The 19,022-nt window shown below is 43.1% G+C and overlaps 1 protein-coding gene across 7 annotated transcripts in view; it reads left to right on the top strand.

Annotated features, from left to right (window-relative positions):
- Window positions 1-19,022, top strand: part of ADD3 (adducin 3) — a 111,069-nt gene that overhangs the window by 81,088 nt on the left and 10,959 nt on the right. For all 7 annotated transcript variants that reach the window (XM_068139403.1, XM_068139404.1, XM_068139408.1 and 4 more), the window contains 4 exons: window positions 15,019-15,157; window positions 16,667-16,818; window positions 16,941-17,021; window positions 18,047-18,196. In XM_068139403.1, the coding sequence (XP_067995504.1) occupies window positions 15,019-15,157; window positions 16,667-16,818; window positions 16,941-17,021; window positions 18,047-18,196 (522 nt within the window). The remainder of the gene's footprint in view (window positions 1-15,018; window positions 15,158-16,666; window positions 16,819-16,940; window positions 17,022-18,046; window positions 18,197-19,022) is intronic.

Raw genomic sequence — 19,022 nt, 5'->3', positions numbered from 1 at the left:
GGGAGCTGAGCGTGCAATCAAGCACGAAGAAGGGGTGTCTGAGCTACCAGTTCCCCTCAAGTAGCTCTTGATACTCTTCTTGATGTAGAAAACGTAGAGGAACCCTGTTGTGATTTCTCCTCTGAGAAAAGCACTTTTAAATACGCTATCTTTGGCTGAATGTCTATCAAGCAAATGTCAGAGAACCATTTCAGTTGGAAAAGACCTTGAAGGTCATTTAACTTTATTACCAAGTCTGGTGCTAAACCATGTCCCTTAGTGCTACATCTATGTGTCTTTAAAACACTTCTAGGGATGGTGATTCACCCACCTCCTTGTGGAACCAATTCCAGTGTTCGATAACCATTTCAGTGAAAATGTTTCTTTTGATATCCAATCTAAACCTCACCTGGGCAACTTGAGCTGTTTATTCTCAGCACTTGTTACTAGGGAGAAAAGATCAACACCCAACTCACTACGACCTCCTTTCAGGTGGTTGTAGAGAGCAGTAAGGTCTCCCCTCACCCTCCTTTTCTTCAAGCTAAACAACCCCAGTTTTCTCTGCTCCTCGTAAGACTTATTCTCTAGACCCTTCACCAGCTTCCTTGCCCTTCTATGGACCTGCTCCATGATGCCAATGTCCTTGTAGTGAGTGGCCCAAAACTGAACACAGTATTTGAAACATGGCCTCACCAGTGTTGAATACAAGGGCACTATCACCCTACTCCTGCTGGACACACTATTCCTCCTACAGCCCAGCATGCTGTTTGCCTTCTTGGCTGCCTGACTGCTGGCCCCTGTTCAGCTGGCCGGTGATCAACACCCCCAGGTCTTTCTCTGTGGGGCAGCTTTCCAGCCCATCTGCCCCAGGCCTGTAGCATTGCCTGGGGTTGTTGTGACTGAAGCGCAGGACCTGGCACATGGCCTTGTTAAACCTCATACAACTGACCTCAGCCCATTGATCCAGCCAGTCCAGATCCCTCTGCAGAGCCTTCCTACCTTTGAGCTGATCAACACTCCCTCCCAGCTTAGTGTCATCTACAAATTTACTGAGAATGTTTTCAGTCTTGTCCTTGAGAACATTGATAAGACATTAAAGAGAACTGGCCCCAAAACTGAGCCCTGGGAACACCACTTGTGACCAGCTTCCAACTGGATTTAACTCCATTCATCACCACCCTTTGTGCTCAGCCATCCAGCCAGTTTTTTTACTTAGCAAAGCATCCACCCATCCAAGCCATGAACAGCCAGTTTCTCCAGGAGGATGCTGTGGGAAACAGTGTCAAAGGCTTTGCTAAAGTCCAGGTAAACAACATCCACAGCCTTTCATAACTGACCTGGGGATAGAAACTGCATTATTTCTTCCAAGTTCCATCTACAATGTACCATAGTGTTCATAGGACTGGAAATTATTACCTTGTTTTGTCCTGAAGTTAAAATTTGTCACAAAAGGGCTAGAAAGGGCTTTTCCTGTTGCCAGGCTTTGTAACACAGGTTCAGGGTTGAATTAAAGAGTATTGCATGTAACATTTTTGTTCTATAGATGCAGAATTGCATTGCATGAGGAGTTTGCCTAGAGCTTTGTTGGTTCTTTGGTTTATTCCAGTCAGCAAGGAGGAAATAGTTTGAAGGTGTTTGGCAGAAGAGGAAGAGAGGTTATCACACATTTTAAAGATCTTGCACACTGGTAAATCTTCAACCAGTCTTAGATGCTTACCTTCACATCAGAGCAGTAGTCATTGACTCATCTTCTGGCAGGTATTAGTAAATATGAAGCATATGTAGCAAGGGTAATGCCTTCCTTAAAAACACACAAGCATGTATGGGCTTGAGGTGAGCTTGTTTGAATGTGCCCTTCCTCTGAGCAAAGGATTATGGTGTAAATCTAAAGGGTTAATCACTGTCATATACTGGGAAGCTTAGGTACTGATTTAATCTGTTTTATTAAAATGCCTTTTTCTTTCAAGCAGGAAGATCTAAATCCTTCAGCAAGAAAATAAATTAGAGAATATATCTCAGGAACCACGGTGTGTTTTGTATAGTACATGGCATTTTAAAGGCCACAGCCCTGACCAGACATCTTCAGACATCAAACTGCTGCATCTCTCTGATGTGCTGTTTGATGCACATATTGATGTGCAAGCTGACTACTCCCCTCTGATGTGCAATTTCCCTTTCCTCAAGTAAATAATTCAAAAGCTACTGGAAAGCTGTTCCCATTACTTCTGATGATTGCTAATGTCTTAAAGTCTGTACCTATAAAGTCTGTTCAGAATAAGTCTTAAGCAAGTCATAGGAGTGTTATGACCAGTGCCCACAAAGGATATCCTGACGTTATCAGTGAATTCTCAGACGCATTTTCTTAATGCTGGATGTAACCTGTGAGCATCAGATGGCTTGGGGAGTCTGAAAGGACCTCCATGTGCCTTGTTCTGTGTCTGTTAGAAAGGTGGGAAGAAATTAAGATCTGCTGGGTCTGAGCAGCCTGACAGCATCCAGAGGTACTGCTATTAAAGATATTTCAGAAATGCCTGCTGTGTCATTGCTGCATGTAGGCATTGAACTAATTCTGTTGTTTTTCACTGGATCTCACATACTTGACCTGTAATATATCCAAAATTTGTCAAGATGGGTTTATCAGCTTTTCTTAGGTTTTCCAGCTTAACCTACTTTTAATTTCAGACTTTTTTTTTCCTTTTTATATGCTAAACAATCATACATTGCTTGTTACACAGAGTAACTACCTCTTTCAAAGAGTAAATCTTAATCTGTGATTGCCCATTGGAATGGGCTGCCCGAGGAGGTGGTGGAGTCACCATCACTGGAGGTGTTCAGGAGGAGACTTGATAGGCTGCTTGGTTGCATGGTTTAGTTGATTAGGTGGTGTTGGACACGATGATCTTGAAGGTCTCTTCCAACCTGGTCTGGTCTATTCTATTCTATTCTATTCTCTATTCTATTCTATTTTATTCTATTCTATCATCTAAACCCTTATTTCAGTTATGGTATACAAGTCCTTGTGCTCCTGGCTTTCATTTCCTTCTTTCACTTCTCTGGTACCCTCACCATGGCAACCAGAAGCTTCAAAAACACTTTAAATAAGCAATGGTTGTGCAGTTACGGTGTGTGAAGAACAGTCAGTTCAGCATCAAGGAGCTGCATGAACTTACAGAAGGGAGAAGCTCCTGACAGCCCTCGTGGAGCAGCAAGGGAAGGTGGTGTGTGTTTCTGTGGGCAGGCAGCAGTGGCACGCTGCTTCCAGCGAAGTGAGACCATGTGAAATAATTACCTAACCAGCAGGAAAGATAGCTATAGGCTTTAGCTAACAGGCCTCTGTGTGTAACCTGAGAGGAAATTAGGATCACTGCTTAAGCTCCATGGAGGAGCACCTTATGTCCACTTTTTATCACTGTATTTAAAGAAAAAATACAGGCCAGAGCAGACATGGGAGAGGATACAGTCTTCTCCAGAAGAGAGGCTGTAATGTGAGATAATTATTTTTACTGATGAAGAAAATGTTGGAGTAGTCAAGTTAGTGTATGAAGTGAGTTGCACAGCTGAAATACTTAGAGATAGGCCATTATTGGAAGGTAAGTGCCCAGTTTATCTTTTAAACTCACTACTGAAAGTCTTGTGTGGCTTGTCAAGACCCAATGAATGTGCCCTTGTGATTTTTACATATGAAACACAGTTATTTGAGGCTTTTTTGGTTTAAAGTTGAGCACTTTGGCAGGATCTCTTTATGCTTTGCTTTAATTTCGTGTTGGATGTAGAAAGAATGTACCAATCTATTGTGGCTCTGCCAGGTGTTTGGAGCAATTCCTGCCACGGTGCTGCCATGGCATGTGAGTGCTGCTTCAGGTCTGGTTGTCCTGAATGCAAAATCAGAGAGGTTTTTTTTATGCTGAGCTTCAAAAGTTCTTTCTTCTGCTGCTCTTCCTTCCTGCCTTGTACATGCATACACGCCCCTGCCTCTCCCACCAGCTAGTCTTGCCCAAAAGCATGAGGAGATAAGTTTAGTTTAGCTACTCATCTATTCAGAGGTCTGACTGAGCGTGCAGGCAGATTTTTCTCCCCAAAAACAAGCAAAGCCACCCACACTGGAATTTTTCTGGCTATGTTATTTTCAAACCACCAGGACAGAGATGAAGGATGGGTTGATTTCTTTTTTTCTCCCCAGCTTTAGCAGTTGTCTAGCTTACATTATTGTGTATTGAGTGAATGTGCAGTATTTTCACAGTGCCACTCCCTCTTGGGGCAGTTCATTTTCTTAAAATATCACTGTCCTTTCAGTTCCTCACATGATGCAGCTTCCAATTCTTTCACCACAAGTTCAAAAGCCTTTCATGTCCTTCAGGAGTGTCACCCTTTGACCAGGAAGGTCTCACAACCTTATCCATCCCCATGCAACCACCAAGCTGGGTAGGCCTCTCACATTGCAATTCTCTTCTCGGGCTTCAGTTTTCTCTGACATCGTCCTGATATCCCTCTGGGGATATCCCTCTGATATCCCTCTTCCCTCATCACAATAACTTATTTAATCACATGCTCTTCTCGTACAACCTATGCAGTATTCTGTTCACCAGGGGAAATGAGCTCAACTTGGCCTGTCATTTAAGATACGACACGCAGTGTCCCTCTGAGGTCCCCGCTGGGGACTGGGCAAGCTCAACATTTTAAATCAAGGCTATATCCACTGGATCTCTAGGAGAAACTAAGAAGTTCCATGGTCTAACTTCCATTTCTATAGCTGTGAAGATTCATGGTCAGTTCATACCTGTGTCCTGAACCACAGGTGCAATTGTGAGATTTTGTCCCTGCTTCCTTCTGTCAAGAGTCACCTTTCATTCCTCTTTTATTTCCATGTTGCTGCTTTCCATTTAGGTTAAACTGTGGTTTCATTAGATACAAATGGTAACAATTTCCAAATCCTTCTGCCCTCACCCTGACTTCATCCATATTTCTAATCTTCCTGTTGGTTGCTAACTGCTTGGCGTTGAGGTTTTTGTTACTTCAGGGGAGCATCTGCAGATCCTGCCTGTACTTTTGGTACCATGTTCTTTAGATTATTCAAATCATTGAACAATCAGATCCATCTTCTTGTTGCCTGGCAGCTTTCCTATGCTCCCAGATGTGTTTGAAGTTATTCATTGTAAGTAACACCCTGATCTGGATTAATTCCATAGGTAAGTGGTAAGGAGATAAAGCAAAATGCTTTGCAACAAAATCCACCATCTTTCATTCAGTAGTCTTGTAAATTGTGTCAAATAAAGGCATCAAATTGTTCAGGGGAGAGCAGGAAGAGGGGCTTCCACTGCAGTACAAGTAATAAATATCAATGTAAAGGACTTAGCTGTATTAACTTTTAAGTCCTTTTCCTGGAAAATTCTGGAAAGCTGTGACTGACTGACCTTCCTCCCTGGCTGCAGGAGCATGAGCATCCAGACTATCCTGCAAGACCTCTGCCCGTCCTCTGTCCTGATGCATTGCCACCACGTGGGTTCCTACTCTCCCTGCTCTTACTGAACAAAACAATTATGCTCAGAAATGTGTAAGATCCCTGAAAAAAACCCTGAAATCTGATTTCTTCTAGTGTTTTGAATGTTGGGAGTTGTGTCATCTAGCAAGCTGCATAGCGTTGCTTTCCTACCTGAGAAAGCACAAGGCAGGAACCCAGACCCTCGGTTCACAGCAGCAATTGTCTGAGCGTGGGGATTGCTGGGGCTTCGGGAGCTGGGTGTGCTGAAGATGGGCTGTGCAAAGGAGTTCAGTTCTGCTTTAATCATGGGTTATCTCTAGGCTGCTTATTGCAGGAGTAAACACACTGCTTCAGCTCTCAGAGGAAAGCTGGTGTGTAGAGGTTAGAGGAGCCGGAAAAACCGGCGCAGGCTGAGCTCCGTATGTGACACCAGCTTACTGTCAGTCAAGTCACTGAGTCCACCCCAGATACTCACACGCTTCACTGCAAGTGAAGAGATTATTATAACTTTACCTAGTTCCCTGTGTTTATTGCTGACCCAGTTTGTTTCAGTCTTAACACAGAGCCCTCCCCTCTTCCCCCTCCCGGTTTCTTCGTGGTGTTAACAAACGCTTTTTGTGACTCTTATCTTTTCCCCGCCAGCCTTAACTCACTGGCGGTTTTTTTGTGGCCAGCTCCACCCTTTTCCACTCAGGGCACCGGTTGTTTGTATCTAAACCCTGGTTTTGAAGCAGCCTCTTAGGAAGCCGTATCGGCTGCTTCACTGAAGGTCTTCCTCTCCGTGGGCAGCTGCCTTTACAGCACGGGAGTCAAAGCTAGCGTCTCCTCTTCGCTCTCAAGAACAAAATACCAGTTAAGTTTTGAAACTTTTCTTTGATGGTGCTAATTTGGTTTAGAAAACCTCCCTGTGGGCACACCTCTGTATAAATGAGTTGAATTAGACCCCTTAAAAAAACAAGTATTTAAAATATCTCAACTCTGATCAAAAAAGGGGCAAATGTGAAAATGGGTGAGGGGGGTTCCAGTAGTGTTCCACAGCATTTAGACTGACAGCAGTGCTCTTACTAGACATGGGAACCTCACATAACTGCTTTTCTGTTGACTGACTTATCATGCTGGCTGGACCTTACTCTAATTAGCCATAATGGGAGCACATGCTTTCTCCTCCTAGAGGTTTGCAGTGGTGTGGAGTGTTTGTAGATGACCTGTCTACCATTGTTTTTCCCTATTTACAGGGGGGTGGGTGGAAATCTTACCATTGTATTTCTGCTTTTGAGTGAACAATGACTACATGGAGAAATCAATGGTCAAGAAACAATGCCCAGAAAAAAGATAGTCAAAATACTTAGGAGCCTGCATACTTAACATCCTCAGTGAGCTGCCTACCAAGATGAAGAGATTAGTACTAAAACTTTCTAGCACCATTATGCTAGATATAAATGTGCATACATGTAAAATAGGTCATTCCAGCAAGTTGGTTATTCTAGTTTTTCTGCTTATGTTGACTGAAAAATACCAGTAGTCAACTAGTATGTGCAAATGTTGCTTTGATTTTTTTTTAAAGCCCAAATTTACACTGTCTGCTCACACTTAGACTGTCCTGAAAGAAAATGGAAGTAAATGAGTCAGAACTGAGGCTTGTAACTTCACTCTTGACTTTCAGAGAGCCCTCACAAGTCTAAGTTAAAAGCTTTTTGCGTCTAAACTGCTTGAGTTCATGATGTGTATTTGGAAGATGATTGCAAATATTTCTGGAGAAGTAATTTTGTTATATTAGAAAGACCTAGACATAGACTTGATGAGGTGCTTGGTGCCATGGGTTAGTTGTTTAGGTGGGTTGGATTGGTTGATGGGTTGGACGCGATGATCCTGAAGGTCTCTTCCAACCTGGTTTATTCTACGTATTCTATTCTTCTATGTATAATTGTGCAGTTAATGGCTTCATCAAGAAAAGCTGTATCTGTTCTGCAGGCTGCAGTAGCATGCAAGCATGGCTAAGCTGGTATAGGAGAGCTGACTGGCCTTTTAGGAAGTTTGAAAACAGTGGAGTTTTGGAAGTTGTTTTAGGAACAAGTAGAGCTGCTCTGTAAATTTTTACTGGTGAGTTGTGAAGAAATTCATGTTTCAGTGCAAGGTAGCAAAGTGGCATTCAGAAGGTGGGTGAGATGAAGGCAAAGCAGCTGTGCACTGCCAGGTCAGGGCAGTCATGTCAGCAGCTGACAGGCTTGGCTATTCAGGGGATGCTTTTGTTCATTATATTAAGTGCAAAACTATGTTTTTCTCCAATGCAACTTAATGTAGTTCAGCTCACTGCAGTTTTGAGGAGAGCAGCCTCAGCTGGTAGTAGTGGCAGAGAAGTTTTTCAGCCTGTTGCATGCTGAGGTGAGGCTCACTTAGGTGGCTAGCTCCTGCTAGGTGAATAAAAGCTCTGCTCCTCATTCTTACAGTTGTGCATCTTGTCCAAAATATTGCTTTAGCTCCTTTCCAGTGCCTGTTGTGGGCCCAGTTTTTATACCACAACCTGTTCTCCATGCAAACTTAGGGCAGAATGCTTGAAGTGCTGTTCCAGCACAAATGAAGTGGGACACTGGTTCTTGGTTGGACAGGTGAGCTCACTGAAGGCAGAAGGATACCTGTGCAAACAGGAAGCAATTCTCAGCTGCAGTGGATAGGTTATCTAGGTGACAGCCTTGCCTGTAGCACCAGTGCAGGCACAAGCCAAGTCCAGAAGCAGTACAGCCAGAGGTGTTGGCAAGGTGGCTGTGTTGATGGGGAGCATGGGCAGCCACAAGATGCTGTGCTGTTCACTTTTACTGATGTAAAAATTTGCTGGTCTTGTCACAGTATCATCTTATGTCTAAGATATTAGTGGTTTAAAACCACACACGTGTACCCTCACAACTATCTAAATCCCAGAGCTGAAACTTTCCCTTTTATTGAGCAATGCTGAGCAGACAGCTGAATAACATCATTTTTCATTCATCTGACAGTACAGTTTCTCCTATCTCAGCATTTTCTTGTCAAATACTACATCTGAAATTACTAGTGACCTTTCCACTGGAAAAATGTCTGCTTTGTGCCAGAGCAGAGTGTTTGTCATTTTATTGAAAGCATCTCACTCAAGCATGGCTTTCAATTGGTCATTTGTGGGCAGTTGTCTTGTAATGCCATATATATATATATATATAAAAAATGTTGTACTCTCATGATTTTGAAGCAAAGCCAAACTGCTTGGTCTACAAGCTGCAGTTAGGCTTTTCAAAAGCAGATTCCTGTTGCTGAATGGCTCAGTCCCCAAAATCAGAGCCCTGTGTGGTAGTGTCTGTAAAGAAACTAGTATGGCCCCAATAAACATCATTCACTTAATGGGCTAGTGTTTAAGGTAAATTGTTGTCCAGAAGGTGATGCCCTTCATGGGAGCTGATCAGGAATTACCAGAATTGGAGGAAGGTTGTGTTAGCATTATGTGGGATGTTTATCTATGGACATACAGATCTAAGTTGTAAATATCTGCAGCAGTGAGCAAAAGGTGTTGAAATATTCATAAGTGTGCATGGAGGAACGTGTGTGAGTCATGTGTGTGACATGCTGAAGGCTGCAGTCTGCTAAAAAAGACTGTTGTGCACTGGCATGGGGATAAATGGCATACTTCATGCCATTCCTCTATATCCTTAACTGCCTTTTACAGCTCAAGTCTCCATAATTGTTCCTTGCCCTGTCTCCTCTTACCTGTCTTCTGTTATTTTTAAAATGATTTTTAAGGCAAGCTACTTACAGAATCATAGAAATGTTAAGGTTGGAAGGGACCTCAAGGATCATCCAGTTCCAACCCACCTGCCATGGGCAGGGACACCTCACACTACATCAGGCTGCCCAGAGACACATCCAGCCTGGCCTTAAAAATCTCCAGGCATGAGGCTTCCACCACCTCCCTGGGCAACCTGTTCTGGTGTCTCACCACCCTCATGGGGAAGAACTTCTTCCTAACATCCAATACAAATCTACAATTTCTTTTTTTTCTTTCCATTCCCCCTAGTCCTATCACTCTCTGACACCCTAAAAAGTCCCTCCCCAGCTTTCTTGTAGCCCCCATAAGATACTGGAAGGCCACAATTAGGTCTCCTTGGAGCCTTCTCTTCTCCAGACTGAACAGCCCCAACTCCCTCAGTCTCTCCTCATAGGAGAGGAGCTCCAGCCCTCTGATCGTCCTCATGACCCTTCTCTGGACACGCTCCAGCACCTCCAGATCCTTCCTGTAATAGGGGCTCCAGAACTGGATGCAGTACTCCAGGTGCAGTCTCACCAGAGTAGAGTAGAGGGGGAGAATCACCTCCCTCAACCTGCTGGCTACACTTCTCTTGCTGCAGCCCAGGATGTGATTGGCTTTCTGGGCTGCAAGTGCACACTGAGTGCTCATGTTGAGCTTCTCATCCACCAGCACTCCCAGGTCCTTTTCTTCAGTGCTGCTCTCAAGCCAGTCCCTGCCCAGCCTGTATCGGTGCTTGGGATCCAGACCTGACCCAGACGCAGGACCCTGCACTTGCTCTTGTTGAACCTCATGAGGTTGTCATGGGCCCACCTCTCCAGCCTGTCAAGGTCCCACTGGATGGCCTCCCTTCCCTCCAGCGTGTCTGCTGCACCACACAGCTTGGTGTCATCAGCAGACTTGCTGAGGGTGCACTCAATGCCACTGTCCATGTCACTGACAAAGATGTTGAACAAGACAGGTCCCAGGACTGATCCCTGAGGGACTCCGCTTGTCACTGGCCTCCACTTGGACGTAGACCCATTGACAGCCACCCTCAATTCAGTTGTTCAGTTTAACAACATCGTTGCTGCAACACTAAATCCTCATTTGGAGGAGCCTCAGCAAGTGTACGAGTTACTACAGTCAGCATCAGGGAGCAAAACTAAGCTCAGAAGAATGAAAATGGCATGAGCAGAAAGCAGAATTCAAAATACAATAAAAAATAAACAACAACAAAAAACTGTGGGGAAGGAAAAAAAACACCAACCCAAAATACATTATAGTGCCTTCTTTATGCTCTAGAAGTAACTACTCCTACAGGTTTAAAAAAAAGTCTGACTATGACTAATAAGAGCTTAGTGTGAATGTTTTTGCAGATCATTTTTGTTGTCCTTGTTGAATTGAAGTGTGATTTAATGTAATGCAGATAACTGGTTTTGCTCCTTCTCCTCCCAAGCAAATGCTTCCATGAATTCCGTGAATTCTGCCTTCCATATGGCCCCCAGGAGACTACAAATGTGCAGTTTCCTTATGTACATATTGTAAACAAGAGTGAAAGAGCATTTCAGCCTTTGCAGAGTGTGAAATGGCAGAGTTTTCGTGCAGGGGGGGGCCTCTTTCAGGAGTAGTTGCAAAGTAATTTAATGTCTTAGAATGGCTGAACTTGAAAATAAGAGTTGGTGTAGCTTGCTGATGAAATATATTAGGCAGTGGTTGTGTCTCTCCTTGCTTAATGGATCACAGTAATAGAGGGACAAAGAGCCATGAAACTATAGCCTCATGGTGAACCATTTGCAGAAAAGGGAGCTGACCCTGGGATAACTGATGCTAGAAAATCTGGTTTGGGGGATTATTTTAGTGAAGAAGCATTCTGTAGGGTGAAGGAGATGATGGGTAAAGGACCAAGGAAGTACCTCTGATGTTATTCTACCTTTTTTGACCTTTCAAGCAGGTTAGTAGAAATCAAAGGTAGGACCTTGAGTCTTTTGTTTGTTCTTTGTTTTTCCTATGGATGTTAGGAACAAGTTATTTACCACGAGGGTAGTGTAACACTGGAACAGGTTGCCCAGAGAGGTGGTTGGGGACCCATCCCTGGAGATATTCAACATGAGGCTTGACAGGGCTCTGGGCAGCTTGATCTAGATGAGAATGCCCCTCCTTACTGCAGAGGGGGTTGGACTAGATGGCCTTTGGAGGTCCCTCCCAAGCCAGCCTGTTCTATGATTCTGTGTAATTCTATGCAGTATGAGCTGTTCAACCATCAACCATCATTAATCAACCATCATTATCTTGAGTACTGTGTCCAGTTCTGGGTCCCTCAGTTTAAGAAGGACATTGAGACACTTGAACATGTCCAGAGAAGAGCAACAAGGCTGGGGAGAGGCCTTGAGCACAAGCCCTATGAGGAGAGGCTGAGGGAGCTGGGATTGTTTAGCCTGGAGAAGAGGAGGCTCAGGGGTGACCTCATTGCCCTCTACAACTACCTGAAAGGTGGTTGTAGCCAGGAGGGGGTTGGTCTCTTCTCCCAGGCAACCAGCACCAGAACAAGGGGACACAGTCTCAAGCTGTGCCAGGGGAGGTTTGGACTCGAGGTGAGGAGAAAGTTCTTCACCAAGCGAGTTGTTTGTCACTGGAATGTGCTGCCCAGGGAGGTGGTGGAGTCACTGTCCCTGGAGGTGTTCAAGAGGGGATTGGACGTGGCACTTGGTGCTATGGTCTAGTCATGAGGTCTGTGTTGATAGGTTGGACTCGATAATCCTCGAGGTCTCTTCCAACCTTAGTTATACTGTGATACTGTGAAAATGCTTTCTTCTAGTGATATGAAAAGTCTTTGTCTTCTACAGAGGATTGTCTTAAGTCAAGTGCATCTGAGTTTCATTCCAAACCACATTGGTTGTAGTGAGAGTTGCTCAGATTCAGGTACTAACCTGGTTGTTCAGATTGTGATTAATTATTTTTGCTGTGTATGCCCCTGAAGTACAGCAGCACATTAAACACTTAGTCCTGCTCTTGAGTTTTTCCTGAGGGTTGTGCTTTGAGTATGCAAGAAGCTGCTCACTGTCCAGCACTCTGCAAACAGGGCTCTGGGCCTCAGCATGAATGTCCCAAACTGGTGGAAGCCTCTAAGCTCAGCCTCCTCTCTCCTGCTCTGTGGAAATGATGGCAGGGCCCTACTGCACCTGAAAGGTGTGTTTTGGAGATCAGTAAGATAGTGCTTGTGGAACACTTGGTTTTACAGTAATTATCTGCCCAGGGAAAGTCTTGTCAGATAACTAATCATTGTCATGCCACAGAGTACGAGTAGCATGCAACAGGAGAAAAAATACTGAATTCCTTTCCTACTGAGAACTAGCCACCGTGTGCCAAATGAGGCATGGGGACTAAAGGAATGTGGTATGCTTAAAGGTTATTATCTGTGTGCAAGAGGGTCATCTTCTGCATGTCTGACTTCCAGCAGCCTGGGCTTGCAGCTGTATTCAGGTTCCAGGCTGGGGACAATGCTCATTATTTTGTCAGCAAACATCACACCCATGTTGCCACTGGAATGCGTGGAGTCCTGATGATGGCCATCCTCAAAGCTGAATCTGATCGAAAGGTGTGGGTTTCACATTCATCTGCTGAGAGATGAGGGCTGAAAGTCAGGGTGGTTTTTCTAACCACAAATCCTTGTTTGCCTTTCTGACAATTGTGTCCCCATAAACACATCCCATCAGTTTCCCTTATGGCTTCTCAATGCTGATGTACCTCCCATGCCTTTTACTTGTTTTCTCCCATTCCCAGCAAGATTCCTTTTCTCATCAATTCCATGTTTCTTCTCCTCTTTTCTGCATCTGCACCTTTCCCCTACTGCATAGATCTTACCTACAGCAGGCACCAAAGAGAAAAACCTGTGTCTTCAGGCTAGCAAGAGGTTGTTCAGCTCTTTGGGGGATGCAGCATGCCCAGTCTGGTCTCCACTGAGAGATCCATGTAACAGGTTGCTGCATAGTCAGGTTGCTGCGTAGTCAGTCCATGTGAGTTTTTAGAGACCTGTGGAAATCTGCCAAGTCTAAGGTGCACACAGTCCTGACAAAATTACTCTGAGGAAGATCACGAGTGTCTGAGAACTTGGAAATTAAAGTGTAGTTACAGGTGCTCAGCTGTCCAGCTGAGGGGCCATAACAAGTAGAGTCTTGATAAGGGCAACAAAGCCGGTGAGGGGTTTGGAGCACAAGCCCTGTGAGAAGAGGCTGAGGGAGCTGGGGTTGATTAGCCTGGAGGAGACTCAGGGGAGACCTTACTGCTGTCTACAACTACCTGAAGGGAGGCTCTAGCCAGGTGGGGGTTGGTCTCATCTCCCAGAAAAGCAGCACCAGAACAGCAGGACACAGTCTCAAGCTGCACCAGGGGAGGTTTGGGCTGGATGTTAGGAAGAAATTCTTCACAGAGAGAGTGATTGGCCATTGGAATGTGCTGCCCAGGGAGTCACCATCACTGGAGGTGTTTGTTTAAAAAGAGACTGGATGAGGCACTTGGTGCCATGGTTTAGTTGATTAGATAGTATTGGGTGATAGGTTGGACTTGATCCCAGAGGTCTTTTCCAACCTGGTTAATTCTATTCTATTCTAATGTTTTTTTGGGAGGCTAGTAGCACTCTCTTGTAGTCAAAACTCGTTAACAAACAGTCTGTGTCATGAGAGTGATGGATTCAACCCCAAAGTGGGGTGTTTTGGAGGGCTGGATTGAAGTACAGTGAAGAAATTCCTTTTGCCACACAGAACTATTTTCTTTTTTAATTGAGAACAAGTCCTCTGCTAAGGAAGGCAAAGTGAAAGGAGCAATTACACAGAGGGAATAGCCTGGAGTTATAATAGGAGCCAGCTGCGTGGTAAAGACACCAAATGTCTTTCTGGAATGAACCAGCAAGAACATTCACAATATAGCTCAGCTCATGTTGTGTGCAGCTTTGCGTACTTCTGGTTCAGGCACAAGCTGGAAGGTGCTGCCAAGAACTAATGAGAGGGTTAGAAAATATAACCTGTAAGGGAAGATTGCAAAGCAGTGGAATTTACTTAATGTAGAAATGTGAGTACTGAAGCAGTTCTAGGACTGGCATTTGTTGTGGCTAGTGGTTCATCTAGGAGCAGGCTTTGCCCACAGTGCCTACTATATTAAATTTGATGCTGGGAAAAACCTTTTTCATTATACATTCTGCAAGCATTTATCTCCTGGGGTTATGGACACTTTATACAGGAGAAATGGGACAGGTTTTTCCTTCTGGGAGAAGGAAAGAAACAGAAAGGAGATGATATCCCAGCGTTCCTCCTAGTTTTTGCCTGTCAGTGATACTCCTTGAGCGTGGATGAGCTCCAGTTTTCCAGTTGTTTATAACTTTATCACATTGGGATGGATTTCCAGGGGGGTTACAGAGTTTAGAAGTATTCAGCACTAAGAACAACATATCCTGATCAAATTTCAGGTACCTCTTCCAAAATACAGAGAACTCTTTAATTATTGGTAAAAAGTTGGGGGGTGTGGGGAGGTGGGGTTCTGTTATCATCCACAAAAATACATTTCATATTTTCTTGTTCTGGGAAGTAGTTAACCTGTTGTGACCAAACTCCTTCCTCCCACCTCCCAAACTGCCAGTACTTAGCATATATAATTTAGGTCAAAAGGTTACATTTTGGCAAAGTTATAAGCAGCTAAAAAACAAGGTCCAAGGGGAAGTTTCACGTAACATCAATAACAGGCAAAGCTACCAGCCCCACCTATAATAATCTTATTTCTGTCAAAGCCAGGTTTCCTTGATGATTTTCAAATGTTTCTGCAGGCCTTTAGAGAAGATCTGGAATGCCTTATTCAAGAACAGATGAAGAAGGGCAATAACCCCAGTGGACTGCTTGCGTTGCAGCAGATTGCTGACTACATTACAGCAAGCTCCTTTTCCGGTTTTTCCTCATCTTCACTCAGTAAGTGAATGTGAATTGCACTTTTTAACCTATCCTTTTAAAAATCATTTCACTACCACCAGGGCTTACCAATGCTGGGATCTCCTTTTTTCAGGACTTCTGTCACAGTTTGTTCTCTCAGAGCTTGTTTCAGCTGTGAGACAGTACAGACCTTAGCTTTCCTTTTTAGGCTTTTCTTTCTTTCAAAGTCTATAATTTGTTTAATATCCAAAATGTTTTGAGCCCTTTTGTTCACCTATTCTAGAATTCACTAACAAAAGTTTCACTGAGATGGGGAACAAAATGCTGTGCCCTGTTACTATTAGCAGCCTAGCATGAGCAGAAACTGAGATGTGAAATACATAAGCCTTTAAATTGTTTCTTTTTCTACTCTTGCATGTAAATTGTTATATAAAAAAAGGAAAGAATAGAGGGAGGAGAATAGCCTGGCAAACTGAATCATTACTCAAACAGCTCCCACATTTAAAAACAACTAGTAGTATGCACTCTAGTTATAAAGATGTCACTAGGATCTTTCAGTTAACACCCAAGTTCTTCTTTCCAACTCAGGAAGCACTGAAACGTTAAAGTCGGTTTCAGTTCTGTGGGTGGACATCATATGAGAGCTTACAAGCCTGAAGTACACTGGCAGCTGACAGCATCTTTTGAGAATTTGTCCCAAAATAGTAGTGTTTCAGATTTCATTTAACAAAACAAGTGGAAGAAAACAACAGAAAGCCCCCAAAAAGTCTTATCTCCACATCTCTGGTTAGTGAGACTGTGGGTCTGGCTGTTGCCTGATGCATTTGTCCAGGGGTCTGGACAGGGTGACTAATCTCAAAGTGCAGAGTCTTTCTGTTGAAAAGCAAAATTACTTCTGGTCATAACTCTCCCTGGAAGCAAAGGCTGTAGTTCTCAAAAGGGACACCATGTATTTGTGAAGAGGAGAAGGGTATGTTTATCTAGACACCAGTCAAGGAGATGAATCAATATTTGTGACATTGGTGTGAAGATGTGATCCCTTCTGTTCAAGGGTTTGAGAACTCTTACACTAATTTCAGTTTCTCCATTAGGACTAAATTAAAGTGCTAAGACTGAGACATCTCTTTAAGTTATTTATACTGGTGTCAGAAGTTCAGCATGAATGTGATGTTCTGTGCTTTTCAAAGTAACGTGTAAAAATACTTCATCAGTGGCAAACACCTTAAGGCACAGTCCCAGGTCCTGTATAGGCTCTTGAATCAGGAGAGAGCTCAAAATCCAAATGGTACTTCAAAGGAAACCTTTGTTTCATCTCTCTTGTGTTTGAAAAAGAGGTGAAGAATTAAATTAGGGATATGGTTCCTGTTGTCTTAAAGTAACAGAAGTTTTCCATGAAGACCTTAGAAATCCCAGCAGGCCAATTCCAGTCTAACAATAGCTGCTCCTGCTGTGCTAACAGTTTAAACATGCTGCTTCTGGAAGATCATGGCAGAGCTAGAAATCATTTACTTGTCTGACTGGCCATCATCTTTTTAATCCATTTTGTAGGCCATGGAATGATTACACCAATCAACGACCTACCTGGGATAGATACCTCCTCATTTGTTAAAGGAGAGAAACTTACCCGTTGCAAGCTAGCCAGTTTGTACAGATTGGCTGACTTGTTTGGGTGGGCACATCTGCCAAATGCCTATATCACAGTAAGTATTTTAGACAATCAAATGTTTTATTTGGAGTCTTATCTATTCATTAAAACTAATTTTCCATCTGAATAATGGAATTCAAAACTGCATTGGTAATCCCTTTTCTTCCTCCTTTGCAGGTAAGAGTAAGCAAAGAACATGACCATATTTTAATCATTCCAAGAGGTCTGTCCTTCTCAGAAGCTTCAGCTTCTAATTTGGTATGTGATTCACCTGCTATATCAACGAGCAAGGCTCAGCCTGTTTTCTGAAAGACTTCATGGCTGTTAAAAGAGATTTCTAAATGGAATCGTGCTGGAGGGGTTTTTGTGTGGGCTTGGATCTGTTTTCTCCAATCTTTACCCACTAAATAAAAAGCTGATTAACTGTTTGGATACAACATCTTTTGTCCTCAGCATTTCTTTTGGAGTTTAGCTTTGCTTTCTGTTCCTTTGTATTCAGCTTCAATGTGGAGCAGCAAAGTTTTGCTTTCTCTGTGATGAAGCTCACCAAATAGCCTCAGTGTAACTGCAACCTTTTATAACCTGACAATATGGTAATACATATGAAATGACTTTGTAGGAGTAGTGTTAGTAGACTCAGCTCTCTTCTCTTTACAAGTGGGGAAATAAAGTTGTGTAATCTTCCCCAGGCACAACAAAGGAGCTGAGTGAAGTTGCAGATTGGCATTTAGGCAATGGTAGCTGCAAGCCACACGTCTCTTGCTGCAGAACGTGCCATATGTTCTTCATGTTAGTATCTATCTGTAAAGAAACTACTTCAGTTGAAAGGGGTAGCAGTCTGAGACTGATAGCATTACACCAGCAAACACAGAATCAAAATACAAACATGAGACCAAGACCTGATATGACCCTGCTGTTGTGTTTTGCTGAGAGAGGAATGATTATTTTAATGTTTCCATTAAACTTGAAAATTCCCTATGCATTTAATTCCCCTAATGGAAATCTCTCAGAGGCTGAATTTTCTTCAGAGAGGAAAATATGTTGTATCAGGTCTCATCTTTATTTTTTCCATGGCTGGACTTCCAACAGCTGTTTAGGGCTTGGACAGCAGGATGGTTTATTGACACACAGATTCATGGCTACTCTCCTTTACTTGTGCTCTGAGCCCTAAATATGTGGGGGTGGGGGGGAAATTCAGTACTAGGTAAGAAAGGGAGGGTAGTTTGTAGATAATGGCAGTTGTTGAAAACTTTGAGTATTGTTCCTCTGTTTGACTTATCCAGGTTAAAGTAAACATCCTAGGAGATGTAGTTGACCAGGGAAGTACAACTCTAAGTATTGACAATGCAGGATTCAGTCCACATGTGGCCATCTACTCTACACGCCCTGATGTCAAATGTGTAATACACATACATACCCCTGCCACAGCAGCTGTAAGTATTCCTTCTGCTATAAAGAGTAAAAGAAATCAGGTTCAGTTTTCTTGATGAACATAAAGCACATTTCTGAATCTGAATCACTGCTCACAGCAGTTCTATTTTCAGTTTTAGCATGGATTCTACACTGGTAAAGAGAGGTGTGATGTTATTAAATGAACAGAGAAAGAGGGCTGGGACACCACAGTGAAATGGACAGGAATAAACTGATGCTCAGATACAGTTATACTTGGGGAGGAGGTAAAATGTAGAGTTTACATAGGCTTCATTTACAGCATCTTAGTCCACATAGTATGCTGTATGCATCCTAATTTGCATTATGCAACTCCATTTGTAGGTGGCTTAATTAGTAGCTATGTTCTGTTTGGATTTACCTCACTGTTTAAACAAGTCACAGTTAACATAAGCTAAAAAATGTTTTGTGTAACAAGGATAAAAATATAAGGAGACTTGAAAGAATTGTTTTGAGATAAGTTTGTACTATTTTATATAAACATATGTAAATGCATACACATGCAGTCCTTGACTACAGACTGAAAAAAAAAGGTATTGGTAACTTCCTTAGTATTAGGTGGTTTTGAGTTGTAAATGTGGGAAAGAAGAAAAAGCCATTATGCAGGCTTATGCTGAGGATTAAACCTCAATAAAAGCCACAAAAACTGACTTAGTTGGGATAATTGATCTTTTCCTATAATTATCTGTCCCTAGATTGGACAGCAACTGCTGTCACCCTATTCCAAATTAGGTTAAGGCAGTGGGGAAGTATTGATCCTTTCTGAGCTTTCGCTATGAAGACTTTTCTGTCTTCTGGCAAAGAAACAAA

The sequence above is a fragment of the Melanerpes formicivorus genome, unplaced genomic scaffold, assembly GCF_026170545.1.
Source record: "Melanerpes formicivorus ecotype bairdi unplaced genomic scaffold, bMelFor1.0.p_v2 SCAF_6, whole genome shotgun sequence".
Lineage (NCBI taxonomy): Eukaryota > Metazoa > Chordata > Aves > Piciformes > Picidae > Melanerpes > Melanerpes formicivorus.
Note: the sequence above shows the minus strand (reverse complement) of the source record. Positions and strands in the feature narration are given on the sequence as shown.